Here is a 25,153-nt window from a genome sequence, read left to right as displayed (position 1 = left end):
GACCCAGGAGTCAGCAGTACAGACTACGGATCAGCAAGCTACAGGTCCTGGACCAAATCCGGCCCACTGCCCTTTTGTGTAAATAAAGTTTTATTGGAACACAGCTGTGTTCACTTATTTGCATGCATCTGTTTCTGTGTGATCCCTGGCTGCTTTCATGCCATGATGGCAATTGAGTAGTGGGCAGACAGGGTATGACTTGCAAAGCCTATTGGAGGGGGACAGGCCTTCTTGCCTCATATCCTCGGAAGCATCCCCCGTGGGAGCTCCTCCAACCACCTGGGGCTACGTGGGGAAGACTGTGAGTTCTCAGATTTGGTGCAGCAGTTCTCAGACTTGAGTTTCAACTGTGAGGATTCCCAAGCCCACGCCTAGAATTCTGAGTCAGAGGCCCAGGTTGGGGGGCTCAGAAACCTGGGCTTGCTCTCCACAGGATTCTGATGCTGGGGGTCTGACGACCCATGTTTTAGGAAACCCTGGGATTTGGGAAGCCTGGTTTTCCCTGTCCTGACTAGGCAGAGAGACCCCTGCAGAGATTGGGCACCAGGCCCTTAGGGCACCCCACCTCTGAGGTCAGCACAGCCCCCAGGGGTGTCTGGGCCCCACCTTGGCTTTAGGATCAAGGCCACAGGAAGACCTAACAGCCTGCCCGAGTAAGCCCTGGTCAGCAGAGCTGGGTGGCACTGGTTGGAACTGCCACCACGATAAGAGATGTTCTTCCTGGAGCCAAGCCAGGCCACCCCCTCACCAGTTCACGCCTATCCCAACCTCTGCCTCCTGGGTTCAAGGGATCCTCCTGCCTCAGCCTCCTGAGTAGCTGGGACTACAGGCATGTGCCACCATGCCCGACTAATTTTGTATTTTTAGTAGAGATGGAGTTTCACCATGTTGGTCAGGGTGGTCCTGAACCCCTAACCTCAGGTGATCTGCTCACCTCAGCCTCCCAAAGTGCTGGGATTACAGGCGTGAGCCACTGCGCCCGGCCCTCCTTTCTTATCTTGCTGGAGTTCCATGTCTGCTCTTCTCTGCACTCAGCCACCCTGGCCCGGAAGGAAGCTGCTGGGGACCAGCCTGCTGCGACCTACCTCAGAATCTCTTTGGGACCTCAGCTGCCCCAACCCTAAAAGGGTAGGGAGATATAAATCTGGGACTCTGGCTGGATGCAGTGGCTCACGCCTGCAATCCCAGCACTTTGAGAGGCCAAAGCCGGCAGATCACTTGAGGTCAGAAGTTCGAGATCAGCCTGGCCAACGTGGTAAAACCCCGTCCTTACTAAAAATACAAAAATTAGCCAGGCGTGGTGGCACACGATTGTAGTCCCAGCTACTCCGGAGGCTGAGGCATAAGAATTGCTTGAACCTGGGAGGCGGAGGTTGCAGTGAGCTGAGATCGTGCCACTACCCTCCAGCCTGGATGACTGAGCAAGACTCATCTCAAAAAAAAAAAAAAAAAAAATCTGGGACTCACAGTCAAGAGGTCTGGCTAAGGGATTTTGATGAGGACCAGGCGGGGGCAGGCAAATGCTCAATCCAGTGTGTTGAGAAGTCATGAGGGGAACAGCAGGCTTAGAGTCCTCCCCAAATGCCCCTGTAGAGTTCATTACCACCACAGACGAACCGTCTCCTGGAGGAACAGAGAGACGCCGGGTGGGCTTATTAACAATCTTCTCTTTATTTACAGCTCAAGAGCACATGCAACATGACGTCATGGGACTACAAGGGCGTGGCACCTCCCCCTCCCACTGCTGCTCCCGAACTTTAAGAGGAACTACAACGCCCCGGGAAATCTCCTAAGAGTCAGAAAACCCTACACTGAGGGTCCCAGGCTGAGGTGCTTCACTTTATTTCCTCCAAAAATAAAGACCAGTTGCAGCCCAGGAGCGCTGGGCCTCAGAGCCTGGGAGTTTCTCATTGCTGGTAATTAGCTAGGCAAACCAGGTCTCAGATTTGCCAACTCACACCTGAATGCAAATACCCCAAATTATCCAAATGCCCCTGACCACCCCACATTTCTGTTTGCCCCTTCACATGCTAGACCTGTGATTCTCAAACTCCATCCTGCCCAAGAATGAGCTGGAGAACTTGTGAAAAGCCAAATGGCTGGGCCCCACCCCCAGAGATCCTGGCTCATCGCAATGGTGGGGCCCAAGATTCTGCATTTCTTTTTGTTTTTTTGTCTTTTTTTTTGAGACAGGGTCTTGCTCTGTTGCCTGGACCTCCTGGGCTCAAGCGATCCTCCTCCCTCAGCCTGGAGAGTAGCTTGGACTGCAGATGTGCACCACCATGCCCAGCTAATCTTATTTTTTGCAGAGACAAGGTCCCCCTATGTTGCCCAGGCTAAGATTCTGAGTTTCTACCAGGTGGGACCATAATCTGAGTGTCTAAAGTCTAGAAAGCTTCTTGCACCCAGAAGCCACCCGGCCACGGATCCTGTATCAGACCGCTTGTTCTTAGAATTCAGAAAACACACTCACTGCAATAGAAACCCCTGGTTCTGCAAACCACCCTTCCCTGCTGACCTCCTCCCCAGGAAAGACACATTGCCTGTGAGAGTGAAGATTATCATGGAGCTGGCAGGGCGCAGTCCAACCCCGTGAAACCCCCCAGTGAAGACCCACAATGGTTTGTTTCTCTGGCCTCTCCACTGTCTGTCCCGGCACTGTTTTCCTGGCTTTTCTGTTGTTTTATAAACATGCTCCTCGCAGGTTTCATGTATGCTGTCTCTCCAGCTGCAAACGGAACCCCACTGCAGGGGCCGTGTGTCCTCCACCTCCATGTTAGGTTTCGTTGGGTGAGTTAAATGTGGCTTGAAATAGGACCCACCGCAGCAGCCTGGTGGTAGAAGGGGTTGTGGCTTTAGGATTTACTCTGTGGCTTGGTCACTCCTCAAGGGGCCGTGAAACTGTCATTTTTCCCCAAGCCTTGGCCCTCATGTCATTGCACGCTCAGCCTATTCCCAGCAAGACGGAAACCACTCTTGGTGTCTCCAGACGAACCACGGAAAGGCGGCCCTGTGGGAACGGCAGGTATTCCTGGGATCGGCGGTGAGACTCTAGCCGGAGGAGCGCAGTGGGGCTCAGGCCACGGGCCCAGCAGCCATTGCTTTCCACTTGGCCTCCTGCTCAGCTCCCCACCGCGCCCAGGGTGTCTTTTTAGCTTTCTGCACCTATTTTATTGCAAAACCAGTTACTCCTCCAGCCCTGCCTCAGTGCCTGGAATCTGCACATGCTGCCAAGGGCTGAGGCCAGAACAGTTTTCCAAACCTCTTATGGAAACCGCACCCCCCTTTCTAAAGCAGCATCTCATGGTCCCAGTGTTCTATGGAACAGACTTTGGGAAAGGAGCTTGAATGCTGACTTAGAAATGACCTCAGGGTATGTGATGAGTCATTGTCAAAGAACCGAACACCTCCTAAAGTTCTCCTAGAATAACGAATTAGCTAACACTGGAGGTTTATTAGGTGCTAGGCACTGTTCTAAACACCTTATAAGAATTCTGCATTCACAGGTCGGGCACGGTAGCTCACGCCTATAATCCCAGCACTTTGGGAGGCTAAAGCAGGTGGATCACCTGAGGTCAGGAGTTCGAGGCCAGCCTGGCCAACATGATGAAACCCTGTCTCTACTAAAAATACAAAAATTAACCAGGTGTGGTGGCACGCTTGCCTGTAATCTCAGCTACTCGGGAGGTTGAGGCAGGAGAATCGCTTCAACCTGGGAGGCAGAGGTCGCAGTGAGTCGAGATTGTGCCACAGCACCCCAGCCTGGGCAACAAGAGTGAAACTCCATCTCAATAATAATAATAATAATAAGAAGAAGAATTATGCATTCACTACTCACAACACCCCTATGAAGGAAGAGTTATTATCCCCATTTTACAGATGAAAAAATTAAGGCACAGACGTTAAGAAACTTTCTTAAGGTTGCCAAGGTGGTGAGAGGTGGAATAGGCAGATTTATCACCAGCTGCACTGCTACAGATGGAAGGGGAGAGCAGCAGTTCTCAGCCCCAGCTGCACCTGGAGTTACAGGGGGAAAATCTATGAAGCCAGACCAAACAAAACAGAAGCTCTGTGGGTGGGCCCCAGGCCTTTGAATGTTCCCACGTGCCACGTGCAGCCAAGGTTGAGAGCGAGCAGGCTTGAGCAGGGGTTAGCAAACTGTGGCCTTCGGGCCAAATCTGCCCACTGCCTGTTTTCGTGTAGTTGGCAAGCTAAGAGTGGTCTTGGCCCTTTTAATCGGTTTTAGAAAATCAAAATATTAATATTTTGTGGCTGGGCACGGTGGCTCTCACCTGTAATCCCAGCACTTTGGGAAGCCAAGGCAGGTGGATCACTGAGGTTAGGAGTTCAAGATCAGCCTGGCCAACATGGTAAAACTGCATCTCTACTAAAAATACAAAAATTGAGGCTGGGCGCGGTGGCTCACGCCTGTAATCCCAGCACTTTGGGAGGCCGAGGCGGGTGGATCACGAGGTCATGAGATCGAGACCATCCTGGTCAACATGGTGAAACCCTGCCTCTACTAAAAATACAAAAAATTAGGTGGGCACGGTGGTGCGTGCCTGTAATCCCAGCTACTCAGGAGGATGAGGCAGGAGAATTGCCTGAACCCAGAAGGCGGAGGTTGCGGTGAGCCGAGATCGCGCCATTGCACTCCAGCTTGGGTAACAAGAGCGAAACTCCGTCTCAAAAAAAATAAAAAATAAAAAAATCAACCAGGTGTGGTGGCACACACCTGTAATCCCAGCTACTCAGGAGGCTGAGGCAGGAGAATTGCTTGAAGCCGGGAGGCAGAGGTTGCAGTGAGCTGAGATAGAGGCACTGCACTCTAGCCTGGGCAGCAGAGTGAAACTCCACTTCCAAAAAATAAAAATAAAAAGAGAATAATATTTTGTGACATGTGAAAATTATATGGAATTCAAAGGTGTGTCCATAAGAGATTTCCTGGAGCATAGCCATGGATTCATTACACACTGTCTGTCGCTGCTTCGAGCTACGGCAGAGCTGAGTAGCTGTGGTGAAGATCAGATGGCCTGCAAAGCCTAAAATATTTATTTGGCTCTTCACAGTAAAAGTTTGCTCAACCCTGGATTAGAGGATATTGGCTTCTGTACAAGCAAAAGAAATTTAAGGTAGACCTAAGGAAGAACTTCCTGGCAGAGAGGTTGGTTAGACACTTGAGAGGGCTTTGGGATTCCCAACTCTGGAGTTAAGAGGATTCCACCCACCCCATCCCTCTTTGGAAATGCCAAATAGAGATAGCTAGGGCAAAGAGATCGGCCTTGAATTTCCAACCAGGGAACGGCCCTGGCCGGCAGTGACAGTTACAGATGAAAAAATCAAGGCACATGCATCTCCATGGATGATGTCCTAGGACCATCTAACAGCTGTCCCCCAGCCATAGCAATGCTGGGTTTTCTTGCCACAGTACTCCTTAGGGTTCTCGCCCCACAGAGCCAGCACAGTCTCCAGTCAGGCACTTAATGTGAGGCACACACAGCATGTGGGTTGTCTGGTCTCAAGTACGAAACTATGAAACCCCATCTCTACTAAAACACAAAAATTAGCTGGGCATGGTGGCAGGTGCCTGTAGTCCCAGCTACTCAGGAGGCTGAGGCAGGAGAATCGCTTGAACCCAGGAGGCGGAGGTTGCGGTGAGCCGAGATCAAGCCATTGCGCTCCAGCCTGGGCGACAGAGTGAGACTATGAAACTGGCAGATCTCTCTTTTAAAATTTTTTAGTTTTTTGTTTTTTTGGAGTCTCACTCCATCGCCCAGGCTGGAGTGCAATGGCACGATCTCAGTTCATTGCAACCTCCACCTCCTGGGATCAAGTGATTCTCCTGCCTCAGCCTCCTGAGTAGCTGGGACTACAGGCACCTGCCAACCCCAGAGATGGGGTTTTACTATGTTGGCCAGGCTGGTCTTGAACTCCTGACCTCAAGTGATCTGCCTACCTTAGCCTCCCAAAGTGCTGGGATTTCAGGCATGAGCCTTTGCACCCGGCATTAATTTTTGTATTTTTGGTAGAGACAGGGTTTTGCCGTGTTGGCCATGCCGGTCTTGAACTCCTGACCTCAAGCGATCCGCCCACCTGGACTTCCCAAAGTGCTGGGATTACAAGCATGAGCCATTGCGCCCCACTGTATCTGCCTTTCAGCTAGCCTGCTTTGATCTCCCAGTTCCCTTGCCCTCTCTGCTGCTCCTCGCAAGATTCCCATGCCCATCAAACTTGGACAGTCAGAACAAGCATATTTAGTTTCTTCTAGATCTGCCTGCTTTCCTTGGTGCCTGACCCCGACCCTGGCTGATTTTCCCAGTGCAGTAAACATCCCTGGCATCTTATGGGCGTGATCCAGGCCAGTGAGGAATTTGGCCAGGAAAGGCTTTTGTCATTTGCAACCTGGTTTGCCCTGGAACAGAGGGCTGGCCAGAAGTGAGATGCCAAGTGTGGGGGAGGAGGGTTAAATGGTTCTCCTGAAGCGACCTGAAGCCAGATCTGCTAGGACAGATGTTCTGGGTGGGCATGTGAGTCTGGCCTGTTAGGGACAGTTAGCTTCAGATAGAACCTCATTTTCAGGGAGCCTCAACTTCCCAGTGGGCTCTGCTCCAAAAATATGGGTTGGGGTCCAGGGATGGTTTTGTGGTCCTGGAAATCACTACACTGTATGCAAAGTGGGTAAACATGGGCAATATGTGTGGGTTTTTTCGAGTCCATGCTTACATCAGAACCTCTGGGGTGGAAGCTCTCCAGAAAACTGTAACATGCCCATCCCAGGACTGGATAAGCAGGACCATGGGGATATAAAATCCAACACGATTCTTTTCCCCAAACACTTCATATCCCAGGATGTCAGCTATCGGACCACAGGGGTCAATCTGCCCAACTTATTCCTGCAAGCAAGTACGTGCTTAAGGTCCAGTTTGTTTTGTTTTTAAACGTGATACACCTTTGTCCAGGGAAAGCAGAGAACCGTCAAGTTATTCCAGCCACAGAAGAAGGGACTACCAGGGTGCGAGCCTCTCTTGCCAAAAGGCTTGGTGGGTCTGGAAGAAATTCTTGGTTGTGGAGAGGGAAGAACGTGGGCCTTGGAGCTGGACAGCCTTGGCCCAGGTTCAGGTCCTTGCTCTGCCATATGCTTCCCGGGACCTCTCAGTGAGGTCCCTGGACCAGCAGCATCGCATGCGTTGGGAGCTTGTTAGAGCACAGAGCCCACTGAGTCGGATGTGGTTTTTTTTTTTCTTTTTTTGAGACAGAGTTTCACTCTTGTCCTCCAAGCTGGAGTACAGTGGTGCCATCTCTGCTCACTGCAACCTCCACCTCCCAGGTTCAAGCGATTCTGGTGCCTCAGCCTCCATGTAGCTGGAATTAAAGGCGTATGTCACCACACCTGGCTAATTTTTGTATTTTTAGTAGAGATGGGGTTTTACCACGTTGGCCAGGCTGGTCTGGAACTCCTGACCTCAGGTGATCCACCCGCCTCACCTCCCAAAGTGCTGGGATTACAGGGTGAGCCACCATGCCCAGCCAGATATACATTTTTAACTGGACCGACAGGTTACTCTTAGCATGTTCAGGTTTGAGAAGCATTGATCTGGGACCCTGGACAAGTCAAGTCAAACAACTCCAGCGTGCCTCAGGGTCCTCACCTGTGGCATGGTGATAATACCTACTTGAAAAGGTCGTTGTGGGCCGGGCGCGGTGGCTCAAGCCTGTAATCCCAGCACTTTGGGAGGCTGAGGCAGGTGGATCACGAGGTCAAGAGATCGAGACCATCCTGGTCAACATGGTGAAACCCCGTCTCTACTAAAAATACAAAAAATTAGCTGGGCATGGTGGCGCGTGCCTGTAATCCCAGCTACTCAGGAGGCTGAGGCAGGAGAATTGCCTGAACCCAGGAGGCGGAGGTTGCAGTGAGCCGAGATCGCGCCATTACACTCCAGCCTGGGTAACAAGAGTGAAACTCCGTCTCAAAAAAAAAAAAAAAAAAGTCGTTGTGATCCTTCAATGAGATAAAGTAATCCAGGACTTAGCACTGTGCTAAACCCTGTACATAGGAGTACACAGTACATAGGAGGTGTTCCATGTTCATCTCCTGCCAGTGGACCTACTTTCGGGAAGTTTAAATTTCTTTTCCATTCTCAAAAACGCCTCTTGGTTTTGAACCTGAAGCTGTTGCAGTGCTGGAGTCGGACAGTAGAGGGCACTCTCGGCATTGCCATCACGGAGAACAGGACACGCGGGATGGAGGCTGCGTGGGTCCAGACTGTGGTTGTGCAGGTGCTGCGGGCCGGCTGCTGGGCACCCATCCAGGTAGTTCGCGGAGAGGCTCCCCTCCTGGGGTTGAGTGTCCTGGGCCTGAGCCTGCAGCCTCAGACATCCGTTCCCCCGCTTGATCTCCCACTGCTAGTTACAAACAAATCGCCCAGCTTGTGCAAACCTCCTGGGCTCAGTCCCCAGTCCCGCGGGGTGCTAGACGTTGATGAAGGATCCCCGGTCGCCGTTGGCCGTCTCGGGCTCCACGCAGCGCCCTTTCCTCCGTGTAACCCGGCGGTTCCGGTGGAATTTGGCATAGCAGCGCAGCCCTGGGAGAAGTGAGGCAAGGAGGTCAGAGGCGCAGAGGGCTGGAGTCCCATTCCTTCCCCTGCATGCTCTGGGGCCCGCCAGCTCTCTCCCGCCTTCTTTTTTTTTTTTTCTCTTTCGAGACGAAGTCTCACTCTGTCGCCCAGACTGGACTGCAGTGGCAAGATTTCAGCTCACTGCAACCTTGACCTCCTGGGTTCAGGCAATTCTCCTGCCTCAGCCTCCTGAGTGGCTGGTATTTACAGGCATGTGCTACCATGCCAGGCTAATTTTTTTTTTTGTATTTTTACTAGAGATGGGGTTTCACCATGTTGGCCAGGCTGATCTTGAACTCCTGACCTTGTGATCCTCCCGCCTCAGCCTCCCAAAGTGCTGGGATTACAGGCGTAAGCCATCATGCCCAGCCTCTCCTGGCTTTTTTATTCTGTCCTGCAACCCACCCAGCCTCCTCATGGCAGCCCCATTGAGCTTAAAAGACTCATTCCTCTGGGAGAGAGGAGGAACGAACACGGAAGGAGCATGGAGAGGACTCAGGGCAGCGAAAATATTCCGTCACGTGTAATGATGGGACATGGCATGCATTTGTCAAAACCCATAGAATACACCGCACAGTGAACCCTAACGTACACGATGACTTCAGTTAGTAATAATAATCTATCACTATTGGTTCGTCAAGCAACAGATGTACCACAGGAGGCCAGGCTCGGTGGCTCACGCCTATAATCCCAGCACTTTGGAAGGTGGAGACGGGCAGATCACTTGAGGTCAGGAGTTTGAGACCAGCCTGGCCAACATGGTGAAACCCTGTCTCTACTAAAAAAGTACAAAAACTAGCCAGGCGTGGTGGTGGGCACCTGTAATCCCAGCTACTCAAGAGGCTGAGGCAGGAGAATCACTTGAACCCGGGAGGCGGAGATTGCAGTGAGCTGAGATGGCGCCATTGCACTCCAGCCTGGGCAACAGTGCAAGACTTTGTCTCAAAAACAAAACAAAACAAAACAAATGTACCACAGGACAGCAAGATTTTTCTTTTCTTTCTTTTTTTTTTTTTTTGAGACGGAGTCTCACTCTGTCGCCCAGGCTGGAGTGCAGTGGTGCAATCTCAGCTCACTGCAACCTCCGCCTCCTGGGTTCAAGCGATTCTCCTGCCTCAACCTCCCGAGTAGCTGGGATTACAGGCACCCACCACCATGCCTGACTAATTTTTTGTATTTTTAGTAGAGATGGGGTTTCACCACATTGGCCAGGATGGTCTTGAACTCCTGACCTCAGTTGATCCACCCGTCTCGGCCTCCCAGAGTGCTGAGATTACAGGCGTGAGCCACTGCGCCCAGCTGCAAGATGTTATTAATAGGGGAAACTGCATGCAGGGGCAAAGAAGGTATATGAGAACGCCACAGTCTCTGCAATTTTTCTAGAAAACTGCTCAAAAAATAAAGTCCACAGGGTGTGGTGGCTCACACCGGTAATCCCAGCATTTTGAGAGACTGCGGTGGGAGGAGAGCCCAGGAGTTCCAGACCAGCCTAAGCAACATAGGGAGACTCCATATCTCTACAAAAAATGTAAAAATTAGCCAAGCATTGTGGCATACACCTGTAGTCCCAACTACAGAAGAAGCTAATGTCAGAGGATCCCTTGAGTCCAGGAGTTCGAGGCTGCAGTGAGCCTTGATTGTGCCACTGTACCTCAGCCTAGGCAACACAGTGAGACGCTACCTCAAAAAAATTAAAAAATAAAATACACACATAAATTCAATTAAAAAGTCTATAATTTTGGAAAATTGAAAAGGAAAAAGTTTAGTAATTTTTGGCCAGGCGCAGTGGCTCACGCCTGTAATCCCAGCACTTTGGGAGGCCGAGGCGGGTGGATCACGAGGTCAAGAGATCGAGACCATCCTGGTCAACATGGTGAAACCCCGTCTCTACTAAAAATACAAAAAATTAGCTGGGCACGGTGGCGCGTGCCTGTAATCCCAGCTACTCAGGAGGCTGAGGCAGGAGAACTGCCTGAACCCAGGAGGCGGAGGTTGCGGTGAGCCGAGATCGCGCCATTGCACTCCAGCCTGGGTAACAAGAGAGAAACTCTGTCTCAAAAAAAAAAAAAAAAAAAGTTAAGTAATTTTTTTAAGTGGCTTAAATTCTGCCCTTCCCTGTAAAACCTCCATGGCTCTCCACTGCTTTTTTTTTAATTTTTATTTTTTGAGACGGAGTTTCACTCTTGTCACCCAGGCTGGAGTGCAGTGGCACCATCCTGGGTCACTGCAACCTCTGCCTCCTGGGTTCAGGTGATTCTCCTGCCTCAGCTTCCCAAGAAGATGGAATTACAGGCATACACCACCACACCCAGCTAATTTTGTACTTTTTTAGTAGAGATGGGGTTTCACCATGTTGGGGAGGCTGGTCATGAAATCCTGGCCTCAAATGATCTGTCTGCCTCAACCTCCCAAAGTGATGGGATTACAGCTGTGAGCCACTGCGCCTGGCCTCCATTTCTTTTTTCTTTTTTTCAGAGAAGGTCTTGCTCTGTTGCTGGGACTGGAGTGAGTGGCAAGATCTCAGCTCACTGCAACTTCTGCCTCCTGGGCTCAAGTGATTCTCCCTGCTTCAGCCTCCCAAGTAGCTGGTACCACAGGTGTGCACCACCACACTTAGCTAATTTTTTTTTTTTTTTTTTTGTATTTTTAGTAGAGATGGGGTTTCTCCATGTTGGTCAGGTCGATCTCCAACTCCCAACCTCAGGTGATCCACCCACCTCGGCCACCCAAAGTGCTGGAATTATAGGCATGAACCAACCCGTCTGGCCTCCAATGCCCACTTCTGTCTACACTTTCTAAAACAACTGTAGGACTCATTAGCATATTATTATCTTTTTTTTTTTGGAGACAGAGTCTTGCTCTGTCACCCAGGCTGGAGTGCAATGGTGCTATCTCGGCTCACCACAACCTCTGCCTCCCGGGTTCAAGTGATTCTCCTGCCTCTGCCTCTGAAGTAGCTGGGACTACAGGCAAGTGCCACCACACCTGGCTAATTTTTTTTTTTTTTTTTTGTATTTTCAGTAGAGATGGGGTTTCACCATGTTAGCTGGTTTCGATCTCCTGACTTCGTGATCCACCCACCTTGGCCTCCCAAAGTGCTGGGATTACAGGCGTGAGCCACTGCGCCTGGCCCATATTATTATCTTTACAGTCCATATTACTTACTTTTTTTTCTTTTTGAGACAGAGTCTCAGTTACCCAGGCTAGAGTGCAATGGCACAATCTCAGCTCACTGCAATCTCTGTCTCCCGGGTTCAAGCGATTCTCATGCCTCAGCTGCCCGAGTAGATGGAATTATACTGGCAAGCACCACCATGCCTGTCTAATTTTTTTTTTTTTTTTTTTTTTTAATGAATGAGAGGTTCTTATATTGCCCAGGTTGGCTTTGAACGCATAGCCTCGCCTCCTCAAGCGCCAGGACAAATGGCCCGAGCCACCGTGGCTCCCAGCCTGTCTAATTTTTTTATCTTTAGTAGAGATGGGGTTTCACCATGTTGGCCAGGCTGGTCTCAAACTCCTGACCTCAAGTGATCCTCCTGCCTTGGCCTCCAAAGTGCTGGGATCACAGGCATGAGCCACCGTGCTCGGCCATAGCCCTTATTACTTTCTAAAGACATTCTGTCTGGCCGGGTGCTGTGAACAATGCCTATAATCCCAGCACTTTGGGAGGCCGAGGTGGGTGGATCACCTGAGGTTGGGAGTTCAAAACCAACCTAACCAACATAGAGAAACCCCGTCTCTACTAAAAATACAAAACTAGCTGGGTGTCATGATGGGAGCCTGTAATCCCAGCTACCCATGAGACTGAGGCAGGAGAATCACTTGAACCCGGGAGGAGGAGGTTGCAGTGAGCCAAGATCGCTTCATTGTACTCCAGCCTGGGCAACAAGAGCAAAATTCCATCTCAAAAAAAAAAAAAAAAAAGACATTCTGTCTGTATATTTGATTGTTGTCTGCTCATATCACTAGAATGTAATTCATGGGCACAGAACTTGCTGGTTCTTTTCACTGCTGAACCCCCAACATCCAGAACCATGCCTGATACACAGTAGGCACTACATAAATATTTAACTGATGAGATGAGTGAATAATCAGAACTACATAGCTTTATTGCTGAGGCAGGAGGATCCCTTGAGCCCGGGAGTTAAGGCTACAGTGAGCTGGGATTGTGCCACTGCACTCCAGCCTGGGAGATAGAGCGAAACCCTGTCTCAAAAAATAATTAAATTAAATTTAAAAGTCTACAATTTTAAAAATTGGGAAGGAGAAAGTTTATTATCATTTTTGAGAAAGGGTCTCCCCTGGTCATCCAGGCTGGAGTGCAGTGGCACGATCACAGTAGATAATCTCTGAGGCTAATGTGAACAAAACAGCGCATGGATCTCAGGTCCATGAAGGGGCTGAGCCCCAATTTCCCCATCAAGGAGCTATGAATGCTGACTGGATATTGGATGGAACTGAGTAATTATTGTTCATGCTTGGCATTTTGTTTTTGAAGGAGCATTTGTCTTTCTCTCTTTCTTTTTTTTTTTTTTTGAGACAGAGTCTTGCTCTGTCACCCAGGCTGGAGTGCAGTGGCACAATCTCGGCTCACTGCAACCTCCACCTCCCAGGTTCCAGCAATTCTCCTGCCTCAGCTTCCTGAGTAGCCGGGACTACAGGCGCCCACCACCACTCACGGCTTATTGTTTGTATTTTTAGTAGAGATGGGGTTTTACCATGTTAGCCAGGCTGGTCTCAAACTCCCAACCTCGTGATTCGCCCACCTCGGCCTCCCAAAGTGCTGGGATTACAGGCGTGAGCCACCACGCCCAGTCAAGAGTACTTGTCTTTCAGATATACACATTAAAATATTCACAGATGAAGTAACTGTAAGCGCTCAGGAGTTGCTTACAAATCATGTCAGAATAAGGAAAGTGGGTAAGAGGTGACACAGCTTGACCACGAGTTAGTATCTCCCGAAGCAGAGTGACGAGCAATGGGCGTTCATTAGACTATTCTGACTACTGCAGTATATATTTGAAACTTTGCAGAATACAAAATTTAAACTGGCCAGGTGTGGTGGCTCATGCCTATAATCCCAGAACTTTGGGAGGCCAAGGCAGGTGGATCACTTGAGGTCAGGAGTTTGAGACCCACCTGGGCAACATGGCGAAACCCCGCCTCTACCAAAAATATGAAAATTAGCTGGGCTGGTGGTGTGGGCCTGTAGTCCGAGCTACCTGAGGGGCTGAGATGGGAAGACCACCTAAGCCTGGGAGGCAGAGGTTGCAGTGAGCCAAAACTGCACCACTGCACTCCAGCCTGGGTGTCGGAGTAACACCCTGTCTCAAACAAACAAACAAACAAACAAACAAAACCTGAAACTATTCCCCCTACTTTCCTGGCTGTGTCAGTTTGGGCATCATGAAGCTTTCTGTGCCCCAGTTTGCTTATTTGTGTAGTGGGGATCACCACAGCCCCTTTCTAGGGGTGGCCATGGGGATTTCAGTAGAAGAGTGCTCAGCACAGAGCCAGCACACCTAGGCGAGGTGGGGGCATGGAGGAGTTAAAGAGGCAGCTGGCCAAGTGCATCCTTCCCAGGGACACGCTGGGAAACCCATCCCGCCCCGTTATCACACTTGGAATGCCTCCCCTGGGATAGAATTCGGGTGTGAAAGCGGCGGCCTTCTGAGGCTGGATCTAATTTAAAGAGATGTGCTCCTCCCTCCTCCCTCCTCTAGATAGTGGGAGATCGTGCCAGCTTGTATTTCAAAAGTTGAGAAAAGCAAATCTCAGAAACGCTGCCAAGAATTGGGACTAAATGAGCTCACAGATTGGGAAGGCACCGATAAAGCTGTTCCTGCTCACGTCTTCGGCTCCCGAGGGATTCTCCCACCTACTCCCCCCGACAGGCCCTCGATCCACCCTCTGCTGGGAAAGCTTGTCCCCCACTCTGTGCAGAGCCAGCTTCGAGAAAGGGAAGCTTTGTGGTTCTCAGAGCCTGGGGAGCCCCCTGCAAAGGAGTCTGGACCCACCTTCCACACACATGCAGTCATCGAAGCATTTGTTGTTGAGGCCTCGGTTGTGGGGTGTGCAGAGATGCTCCCGCAGGTCGCAGCAAGTCCCTGCCAACACAGAGACACACGCAGTCACCCGAGCCGAGCCGCCCCTCCCCAAAGCCCTGCACTCGGTCCCACTGGACAAGAGATCCATCATCTCCGTGGCAGGCTGTGCCTGGCGGGCTGGGCCATCTGGTGTGCAAGGTTCCTGGGTGGAATCGCAGACGGATGTCATGGCCGAGGCCCCCAAGGGTTGGCGGCGGAGACCCCAGCTGCCTCAGATAGGCAACTGATTGATCATGGGAAGAGCGAAGGTGGTGTGACAGAGTGGATTGAACATTTGGGGGCTGCCAGGTGTGGAGTCAGCTCAGAGCTGGGAGGGGCCTCAGGATCACCGACACCAATGTCCTCTCTTGACAGATGGGGAAACTGAAGCCCTGGGCACCTGCCATGGAGCCAGCTCCCAGGCGACTGACCAGTCTGCCCAAACTTGGGCCTTTTCTTTGAGCTCAGGGTGAAAACAATAGTTTGGGGATGAAGCAGCTGTCGGGGAGCTGGTGGTCTGCCTTCTATGATGCTAACTGCTGGTTTGGTTGCTGTTTTGTGGAATATTCTGGTCACCTATCTAACAGTCGTGGTGACATGGAGGTGTGCCACTCGGATCTCTCCTGGGGAAAGCGCTTGCTGGTGGCCTCTAGCTGGTAGCAGCTTCAGGGCCACCTCGGCCCATGGCAGGCTGTTCCCCGCAGCCCCTGCCAATGACTGGCACGGGGGTTCTGAGGCCCCGGCCATTTCTGCTCAGGATGGGCCTTATCTAACAGGCCACCTCTGCACCGGAGCACCCATCACACCCCTAAGACCTTGCATGATGTCTGAAGCTTCCTCCATGCAATCCGGCCTCCTCCCACTTTCCTCATTCGCAAGTGTTCCCACCCCCAGCCCACCCCAAAATAAATCTGCTGCACTTTTTGTTTTGTTTTGTTGAGACAGGGTCTTGCTCCCTCACCCAAGCTGGAGGGCAGTGGGACGATCACATCTCGTAGTCTTGACCGCCCAGGCTCAAGTGATCCTCCTGCCTCAGCCTCCCGAGTAGCTGGAACCACAAGTGCACACCAGCAAGCCCAGCTAATTTTTAAAATTATTATTATTTGTAGAGACAGAGTCTTCCCGTGTTGGCCAGGCTGGTCTTGAACTCCTGTGCTCACGCGATCCTCCCGCCTCGGCCTCCCATAGTGCTGGGATTATAGGTATGAGCCACTACGCCCAGCCTCACACTTCTGACTTACTTTAGTATCTGCTTCCTGGAGGGTCTGACGGACCCTCAAGGGCCAGGGGTTTAGGGCATTAGTTCCAATGTCTGGCTTCTTGTTTTTAGACTGTCTCCATGGGGACAGCTGCTGAACAGTGAGGATGTCACCAAAAGCATCCCCAGAACGCCCGGCAGTGCAGTGAGGGGACAAGGACAGCGTTAAGCTCTGCCTGGTGTCAGGAGGAAGAGGGCAAGAGGATCATCCGATTCAAGGCAGTGTGGGGCTGTGGTGGACAGGCTTTCCAGATGGGCCAGGCTGACCCAGGTTGGAGCCACTTCTTAACTGTGTGACCCTGGGCAAGACTGCCCCTCTGGGGCTCAGTCAGCTGGCTTGAAAACTGGGTTATTATGAGTAATGTATTATTCTTTATGTTTTTGAGACTGAGTTTCGCTCTTGTTGCCCAGGCTGGAGTGCAGTGGTGTGATCCCAGCTCACTGCAACCTCCGCCTCCCAGGTTCAAGTGATTGAATCTCCTGTCTCAGCCTCCGGAGTAGCTGGGATTACAGGCGTGAGCCACCATGCCCAGCTAATTTTTTTTTTTTTTGAGTCTGAGTTTTGCTCTTGTTACCCAGGCTGGAGTGCAATGGCGCGATCTCGGCTCACCACAACCTCCGCCTCCTGGGTTCAAGCAATTCTCCTGCCTCAGCCTCCCGAGTAGCTGGGACTACAGGCACATGCCGCCATACCCAGCTAATTTTTGTATTTTTAGTAGAGATGGGGTTTCGCCATGTTGGCCGGTCTGGTCTCGAACACCTGACCTCAGGTGATCCACCCATCTCGGCCTCCCAAAGTGCTGAGATTACAGGCGTGAGCCACTGCGCCTGGCTGTGAGTAATGTATTAAATGAGTTAATGTCTGATGGCAACTCTCAGGAAAGTGGCAGCTGTTGTTATTATTTATCATCCATGAAGGGTCAAGGATCCTCAGGTTCTGCACACATGGGAAACCCCGCTCCCACCCAGGTTCCCTCCCAGCACCCAGCCTGGTGCCTTGACTGTGGGTGCTGGCTGGTACCTGGCAGGCAGTCTTGGTGATGGTCGCATGGTTCCCCTTCGGCTGGTGATGTTTCGTTACCGTCACTGGAGAGCTTACCCCGGTGTTTCTCTGGGGACAAGAAGATCTGTCATCAGAAGCTGGGGCCCAACAAAGCAGAGGTTGAGCACAGGGATTCAGGTGTTGGAGTGCCCACACCAACACCCTACCGTGTGGCTTGGACAAGGCACTAGACCCCTCTCTCTCTGCCTCAGTTTTCTCTCCTCTAAAATGGGATCCACAGTACTATACACCTAACAGGTATTTTCCCCCAGGGTAATGTGAGTTGAAACAAGGAAGCGTGTGGCACGTGATAAGCAGGTGATAGCATTCTACATTCCAAGCGGCGTTTCCACATTGGACTCCATGCTCCTCCTCTCCCTGAGTCCCTGCTTTGGACATCTGAAGATGAGACAGGGCTCACTGGGGTCCCCACCTCAACAGATGATGCCGGAGGGCAGGGCATCCAGGCTTGGAAGGTGATGGGGTAGGTGGGCATACCTTTCTTCTTTGCAGAGGGCCAGCCATCAGGTTTTAAGTCTTCATAATCGGTCCAGTCGAACAAGGCCATGTCCAGCGTGGGCATCACCTCCCCGTCAGGCCTGGGCTGTGCCTGCTGGAGACAGTGGAGAAGGCGGATGTTGGATCCTTCAAATCCATGGAAGCAGGAGTGTGGGGTCACAAGGCCAGAGGCCAAAGGAGACACTTCTCAGAGGCCACCTCATCCTCTGCTGGGCAGCCTGGAGTCTCAGCCCCAGGACATAAAGACGGCTGTCCGAAGCTCCTGTTCCAATGGCCATTAGGGTCATTCCCTCCCTGTGCAGCCATTACTCAAGAGAGCTCATGCAGACACACACAGGCGAATTACCCACCAGGCCCTCCAAGGAGGGGCAGAGGCCACCTACAGGCTGGGAAGGCAATTGTTTTTGTTTTTTTTTTTGAGACAGAGTCTTTTTTTTTTTTTTTTTGATACGGAGTTTCGCTCTTGTTACCCAGGCTGGAGTGCAATGGCGCGATCTCGGCTCACTGCAACCTCTGCCTCCTGGGTTCAGGCAGTTCTCCTGTCTCAGCCTCCTGAGTAGCTGGGATTACAGGCACGCGCCACCGTGCCCAGCTAATTTTTTGTATTTTTAGTAGAGACGGGGTTTCATCATGTTGACCAGGATGGTCTCAATCTCTTGACCTCGTGATCCACCCGTCCCAGCCTCCCAAAGTGTTGGGATTATAGGCGTGAGCCACCGTGCCCGGCCCTGAGACGGAGTCTTGTTCTGTTGCCCAGGCTGGAATGCAGTGGTGCAAGCTTGGCTCACTGCAACCTCCACCTCCCGGGTTCAAGTGATTCTCTTGCCTCAGTCTCCTGAGTAGTTGGGACTACAGGCATGTGCTACCATGCCTGGCTAATTTTTTGTATTTTTAGTAGAGACAGGGTTCCACTGTGTTAGCCAGGGTGGTCTCCATCTCCTGATCGTGTGATCCACCCGCTTCGGCCTCCCAAAGTGCTAGGATTACAGGCATGAGCCACTGCGCTCGGCCGTGAAGGCAATCTTGCTTGCTCACGGTCTTTAAGCTCACGAGGAGGGAGGTGGATGTAGCCCAGCCACTCACTGGACCTTCCTATCTCTTCCTCTCCCTGCAGAGGTTACCAGCTCTCCGCGGCACCATTGAGGCCACAACCAGGGCTCAGTCCCACTCACAGCCTGGGCCAGTATCCCCAGGAATGCAGAGGGCTAGAGGTCATGGCTGGATCTACACAGGGGAATGTACGGGCACGTGTGTGCACGAGGACATGGGCAGGAGCTGCACCTTCTAGGCTGGGCTGCAGGGGGCCTTGGACGACGAGATGGATAACCATGTATTCGTGGGAAACTGTCTGCAGCTTTCTCACATCTCAAGGGAGTGCAAGACCTCAAAAAATGATAACAGCCGGGCGCGGTGGCTCACGCCTGTAATCCCAGCACTTTGCGAGGCTGAGACGGGTGGATCACGAGGTCAAGAGATCGAGACCAACCTGGTCAACATGGTGAAACCCCATCTCTACTAAAAATACAAAAAATTAGCTGGGCATGGTGGCGCGTGCCTGTAATCCCAGCTACTCAGGAGGCTGAGACAGGAGAACTGCCTGAACCCAGGAGACGGAGGTTGCAGTGAGCCGAGATCACGCCATTGCACTCCAGCGTGGGTAACAAGAGCAAAACTCCGTTTTAAATAAAAAAAAAGGATAAGAAAGATCTTCTGCTAAAAAAAGTTTTATTTATTTTGTATTTTTGTAGAGACAGGCTTTCACCATGTTGGCCAGGCTGGTCTCAAACTCCTGACCTCAGGTGATCCGCCTGCCTCAGCCTTCCAAAGTGCTGGGATTACAGGCATGAGCCACCCACTGTGCCTGGCCTAATTCTTTTTTATGTATTATTTCTTATATATTATTGATCCTTTTAAATAATTTTATTTGGAAAACCTTTCAAAGCCACAGAAGAGGTGCAAGAATGATGCAGTAAGCTCCTATAACCCCTTCTAGAATCACCGGTGGGGAGTGTTTTTGCCACATTTGCTGGCGTACTTTCTCTCCACATATTTTTTTTCCTTGAGACAGGGTCTCAGTCTGTCACCCAGGCTGGAGTGCAGTGGTTCGATCATGGCTCACTGCAGCCCTGACCTCCTGGGCTCAAGCGATCCTCTCACCTCAGCCTCCCCAGTAGCTGCGACTACAGGCACACACCCTCGTGCCTGGCTAATTTTTTAAAAGTTTTGTAGACACAGGGTCTCACTATGTTGCCCAGGATAATCTCGAATTCCTGGGCTCAAGTGACCCTCCCGCCTTGGCCTTCTACAGTGTTGGAATTACAGGCATGAGCCAACACGCCCGGCCCACATATCTTTGTTAACGATCTGATGCAGATGGGTCCAAGTGGTAGCTAATGCTTATTAAACCTGGGTCTTGAGGACACGGTTTTAAAAATCACCATTATTGGCTGGGCACAGTGGCTCACGCCTATTATCCCAGCACTTTGGGAGGCCAAAGCGGGTGGATCACGAGGTCAGGAGATTGAGATCAACTGACCAACATAATGAAATCCTGTCTCTGCTAAAAATACAAAACTTGGCCAGGCACGGTGGTTCACACTTGTAATCCCAGCACTTTGGGAGGCCGAGGCGGGTGGATCACAAGATCAAGAAATCGAGACCATCCTGGTCAACACAGTGAAACCCCGTCTCTACTAAAAATACAAAAAATTAGCTGGGCACGGTGGCGCGTGCCTGTAATCCCAGCTACTCAGGAGGCTGAGGCAGGAGAATTGCCTGAACCCAGGAGGCGGAGGTTGTGGTGAGCCGAGATCACGCCATTGCACTCCAGCCTGGGTAACAAGAGCGAAACTCCATCTCAAAAAAAAAAAAAAAAAAATACAAAACTTAGCCGGGCGTGATGGCACGTGCCTATAGTCCCAGCTACTTGGGAGGCTGAGGCAGGAGAACTGCTCGAACCTGGGAGGCGGAGGTTGATGTGAGCCAAGATGATGCTGCTGCACTCCAGCCCGGGTGACAGATCGAGACTCCGTCTCAAAAGAAAAAAAAATAAAAATCACCATTATTATGCTTCATGCTCCTCTGTATGCAGAAAGCTCCTCCCCAGGCCTCGCTGCTCCCCACGCAGACACCAGCGTGCAGAACTGCCTCTTGCCTCCTTAGCTGTCCCCAGAGTGGCTCCTGGGACCACTTTGCCCTGGACAATGGCAGCCTCTTGTCAGGATGGAGCACCCACCAGGGCTGGAGCTAGACTGGGTGGGCAGCAGGAGATCTGGTTTTGATCTAAGCTCCGTGGCCTCCTGCCCCCATGCCTCAGTCTCCCTACATGCATTAAGAGGGCTTTCCATGACATGGGCTCAGGGACCCTTCCAGCTCCGAGGCTGTTTGGGGACCCCTTACCTGGGGCCGCAGGGAGGTGATGGGCAGGATCAGGGACTCTTCTGTGGCAGGTGCTGCCTCAAAGGTGGTGAGGAAGAATATGGTGGGGGCCAGGCTGGTGGAGGATTCCTCCATGGCCGCATCCAGCGCCTGGGCTTCGGAGAGCTCTGCCTTCTTCATCAGGGAGCTGGGACCTCGGACCAACGCTCGGCCTGAGACACAGGGCGGGGAGCACGGGGGCTGCATCTGCTTGCTGCCTCGTGGCAGTCTATAGTAGAACCCATGTTTTATGCTGCAAACCGGGAGGCCGCAGGGACCGTGTGACAAGCCCTTGGTTGGGCCCCATCCCTGCTTCCTGCCCTTCTCAGGAGGGGAAATGGGGAACTCGGAGGAAAATGTCTTGGAAGAACTTACGGTGTTGCTGGGGAGACAGCCCGGGGATTCTCCCTGTAAAGCAACATTCCAGCAAGTCCAAGTCCATGACTCACTCTGTCACCCAGGCTGGAGCGCAGTGACGTGACCTCATCTCACTGCAACCTCTGCCTCCAGGGTTCAAGCGATTCTCCCACCTCAGCCTCCTGAGTAGCTGAGATTACAGGCATGTGCCACCATACCTGGCTAATTTTTGTATTTTTGGTAGAGGTGGGGTTTCTTCATGTTGCCCAGGCTGGCCTAGAAATCCTGGCCTCAAGTGACCTGCCTGCCTCAGCCTCCCAAAGTGCTGGGATTACAGGCATGAGCCACCATGCCTGGCCTGGCCTGAGGTGTTACAGCCAGTTGTCAGCAGATCAGGGCCTAGCCCACAGACCTTCTCTGTTCCTGCCTCCTCACCCTATCAAATCTCCCAGGAGGCCCGGCTGCAGCCTTGGAGCTAGGGGAGCAGGAACCCAGCAGGACGGGTCCACACCCCATGTGTGCCCTCCAGCTGTTCTCAAGGGTGCCAGTGTCCTCCCCCTGAAAGCTGACACAGGTGACCCCAGGAGTGGGAGGCTGAAAGTCAATGCTGGGGACCGTGACTGACCTCAGCTCACCTAGGGGGTTCTCACTGGGCCTTGCAGGGAAGCCAGCCCCAGTTGTTTGCACAAGAAGGGGCATTGAGGCTCCATTACCTTCCTGCTGAAGAACCCTGCCACTGCGTTTGTGGCACTTGGCATGCCCCTAGAGGCAGTCTTGTCACATAGAGAGCTTAGAAGCCCAGTTGCCTGGCTTAGGGCCAGGCAAGGCTGGGAGGAGCCACTTGGATGGAGCTAATGGGTACCAGGAGAGCGGAGCTTGGGCCAGCAGGGGGCAGGCTCGCTCCCAGGGGATGTGGGGTAAATGTTAAGGAAGGTGGGAAGGGCCGGGGGGCACCCAGATGAACAAGGCAGAGGCAGGAGGGGTAGGCAAGTGACGCCTCTCCTGGAGTCACCTGCATCCGGGTTGGAGGACACTGATTTGGCAGCAGGAGGGAGCTGGGATTAACCAGAACAACCCAGGCGCGGTGGCTCACGCCTGTAATCCCAGCACTTTGGGAGGCCGAGGCAGGCGGATCACCTGAGGTCTGGAGATCAAGACCAGCCTGACCAACATGGAGAAACCCCATCCTACTAAAAATACAAAATTAGCCGGGCGCAGTGGTGCATGCCTGTAATCCCAGCTACTCGAGAGGTTGAGACAGGAGAATCGCTTGAATCTGGGAGGTGGAGGTTGCAGTGAGCCCAGACTGCGCCACTGCATTCCAGCCTGGGCGACAAGAGTGAAACTCCGTCTCAAAAAAAAAAAAAAAACAGAACAACTGCTCATGGCCCTGCCAGCTGAGCTCCAAGCGTCCCACTAATCAAGTCTCTGCAACTACAGTGAGGGTAGACAGGACCAGTCTCTTCACTTTTCAGAGGGGAAACTGAGGAACAGAAAGATAACTTGCCCAGGCCCACACCCGAGTAAGTGGTGGAGACAGGACCTGATCTTGGGCAGACCTGGCTTCAGAATCTAGGCTCTTACCCCTACCCGATGCTTCAGAGTTGAGTAAGGAATATGCTTGGAGGGCACGGAACTGTTCCACCTCTACTCAGAACTTAAAGCAGGAGAAATTTAGGTCAGATACAAAGTAGAACTTCCTGATTCAGGAGGATGATCTGCTGATAAGACAGATTCTATTGCAACACATCCCTCTCCCCTTTCCATGCTCCAATCCCAGGCCTCTCCCAGCCTCCTCCCCTTACCAGGTCCCTCTGGCTTCAGAGACACCTCTTCTCTCCTCTGGATGTCCTCCTAGGGACCTCACACCTCTGACCCTTCTCTGCATCCTTTCCCGCTCCCCTCAGTCCACGGCAGGAAGCCCCCCATCCCCATCCCTCCCAGCTCTCCAGCTACCTCGGTGCAGCCTCAGCCTGTCCCTGCGCCTCTTGTGCTCCCTGCTGCGTTTCCTGGCCCTCTCCCAACCTGGAGGTCGGTTCTCCTTCTTGGAGTAAGGCAATGCCAGCCCCAGGAGCAGGTCCTTGTCCCGCAGGAGGCCTGCAGGACTCTGCTCAGGCAGTGGCTCCTCAGCCTCTGGCAGCCTGGAGGCCTGCCTGGTGGCGGTGACCACAGCCCCATCCTGGGCCTGGCTGGGTAGGCTTGGGCCCCACTCCTTCTTGCCCTGGCCCCGCCGGCGGTGGTGGCTGGCCTGAGGCGTCCATAGCGCTGGGCCTGGGAGGTCGATGTGATTCTCAGGGAGGTTCCGAGCAGGGGTCCCAGGTGCAAGGGCGCCTGCCAGGCTCAGCTCCAGGGGCAGCAGGAGGGCGAGGAACAGCATGGGGGCGGTGTGGATGGCAGGCCCAGCCATTGGCTCCTCTCTGCAAGAAAAGCAACACCATAAACACGCAGCCCCTGTTTGGCCCCTCACTCAAATTAAAGCTCAGTTTATCTCAACAGCCACTGAGGGGGATTTTGCCCCCGGGGACATGTGGCAATGCCTGGAGACATATTTTAGTCGTTAAAACTGGGGAGTGCGGTCGGGGGCGGGGGTGGCTCACGTCTGTAATCCCAGCACTTTGGGAGGCTGAGGTGGGCGGATCATTAGGTCAGGAGATCAAGACCATCCTGGCTAACATGGTGAAACCTCGTCTCTACTAAAAATAGAAAAAATTAGCCGGATATGGTGGTGTGTGCCTGTAATCCCAGCTACTCAGGAGGCTGAGCCAGGAGAATCGCTTGAACCTGGGAGGCGGAGGTTGCAGTGAGCCGAGATCACACCATTGCGCTCCAGCCTGGGTGACAGAGTGAGACTCCGTCTCAAAAACAACAACAACAACACCTGGGCATGCTACTGGCACGTAGAGGTGCTGCCAGATGCCCGACAGGGTGCAGGACGGCCCCCCAAACCAAGAATCATCGAGCCAGAAAGACACCAGTGCCGAGGCTGAGAACCCCCGGCTTAAATCGCGCCATTGAGGTTCCAGATTAGTCTAGAATTCCTTTCTCTGCACAAACCTCTGCCCTTGCCAAGTTCCCCAGAAGGGAACTGAGTCCCTCAGAGCCCAGAAATCTGCCTGTAGCCCCTGAGACTGGACTCGGTGCCTAAATCCATACAGATGGAGTAATAGCACTTGAGCACAGGCTGTAGGCAGAACTCCCCTGAAGTGCTTTGTGTGAATTCATGCCACCTCGCCTTTTCAGCAGCTCTCTCAAGTGGCTCCTGTTGTTTTTCCCATTTTTCTCAGAGCAATGAAGGCTCTGAGAGTCAGGTCACACCTAGTAAGTAGCACTGTGTCGTTTCTGTCCTGAGCCCTGAACCCCCGAGGCTGTCGCTGGATGACCTCCCTCAGTCTTTTTCTTCTCCTCCCACGATGAGCTCTGAGGCCCCAGAATGTTCTGACACTGTCCCTTCTTTGGGCTGAGGGACTTTGGGGACAGCTTTGCAGACTTGGCTCTGATCCCTGCAGGGTGGAATGAGCCAACCCCACCTACCCGCAGGACAGCCCCCTCAGGGGACCCAGTGTCCTCCCTCACACTGGAGGGAGAAGCTGCAGCTCCGGGGACGGTGGGGGTGTCTGTCGGACTCCGGACACCCCCGGCCCCTGTGTGCCACCCGCAGTGGCTCCCCCATGAATCCCCCTCCACTGTTCCAGCCTCACACATCCTGGACCTGGGCAATGGGCTAATTGAATTTTTATGGCCTCCCGAGTATTCCACTAGGCTGGCCGGGGTGCTTACACCGTCTTTTCTTTGTGATTTGTGGTCGTATAATTGCCCGGGGCTGAGGAAAGGTTGATGGGCCTGGGACGTTTCCCTG

At 52.5% G+C, this 25,153-nt stretch overlaps 1 protein-coding gene across 1 annotated transcript; it reads right to left on the bottom strand.

The window, feature by feature from the left end:
- Nucleotides 1–8,405: 8,405 nt before the first annotated feature.
- On the bottom strand, nt 8,406–23,704 carry DRAXIN (dorsal inhibitory axon guidance protein). Its single transcript, XM_064363723.1, has 6 exons — nt 23,254–23,704; nt 20,923–21,113; nt 17,503–17,617; nt 16,984–17,073; nt 14,636–14,725; nt 8,406–8,585 (listed from the first exon to the last, which is right to left on the bottom strand). Exons 1-6 carry the CDS (start codon nt 23,702–23,704, stop codon nt 8,473–8,475), a joined length of 1,050 nt encoding a protein of 349 aa, XP_064219793.1. The 3' UTR covers nt 8,406–8,472.
- Nucleotides 23,705–25,153: the final 1,449 nt, after the last annotated feature.

The sequence above is a fragment of the Aotus nancymaae genome, unplaced genomic scaffold (assembly GCF_030222135.1).
Source record: "Aotus nancymaae isolate 86718 unplaced genomic scaffold, 86718_ANA_hifiasm-v0.15.2.pri h1tg000053l, whole genome shotgun sequence".
NCBI classification, from domain to species: domain Eukaryota; kingdom Metazoa; phylum Chordata; class Mammalia; order Primates; family Aotidae; genus Aotus; species Aotus nancymaae.
This window is presented reverse-complemented; position numbering and strand designations above follow the sequence as displayed.

Coding starts and splice junctions, on each gene's coding strand:
- DRAXIN (XM_064363723.1), bottom strand. CDS start 23,704: ATGGCTGGGCCTGCCATCCACACCGCCCCCATGCTGTTCCTCGCCCTC. Junction 14,726..16,983: donor TCACCAAGACTGCCTGCCAG/GTACCAGCCAGC, acceptor CTGTGTTGGCAG/GGACTTGCTGCGACCTGCGG. Junction 8,586..14,635: donor TGACTGCATGTGTGTGGAAG/GTGGGTCCAGAC, acceptor CACTTCTCCCAG/GGCTGCGCTGCTATGCCAAA.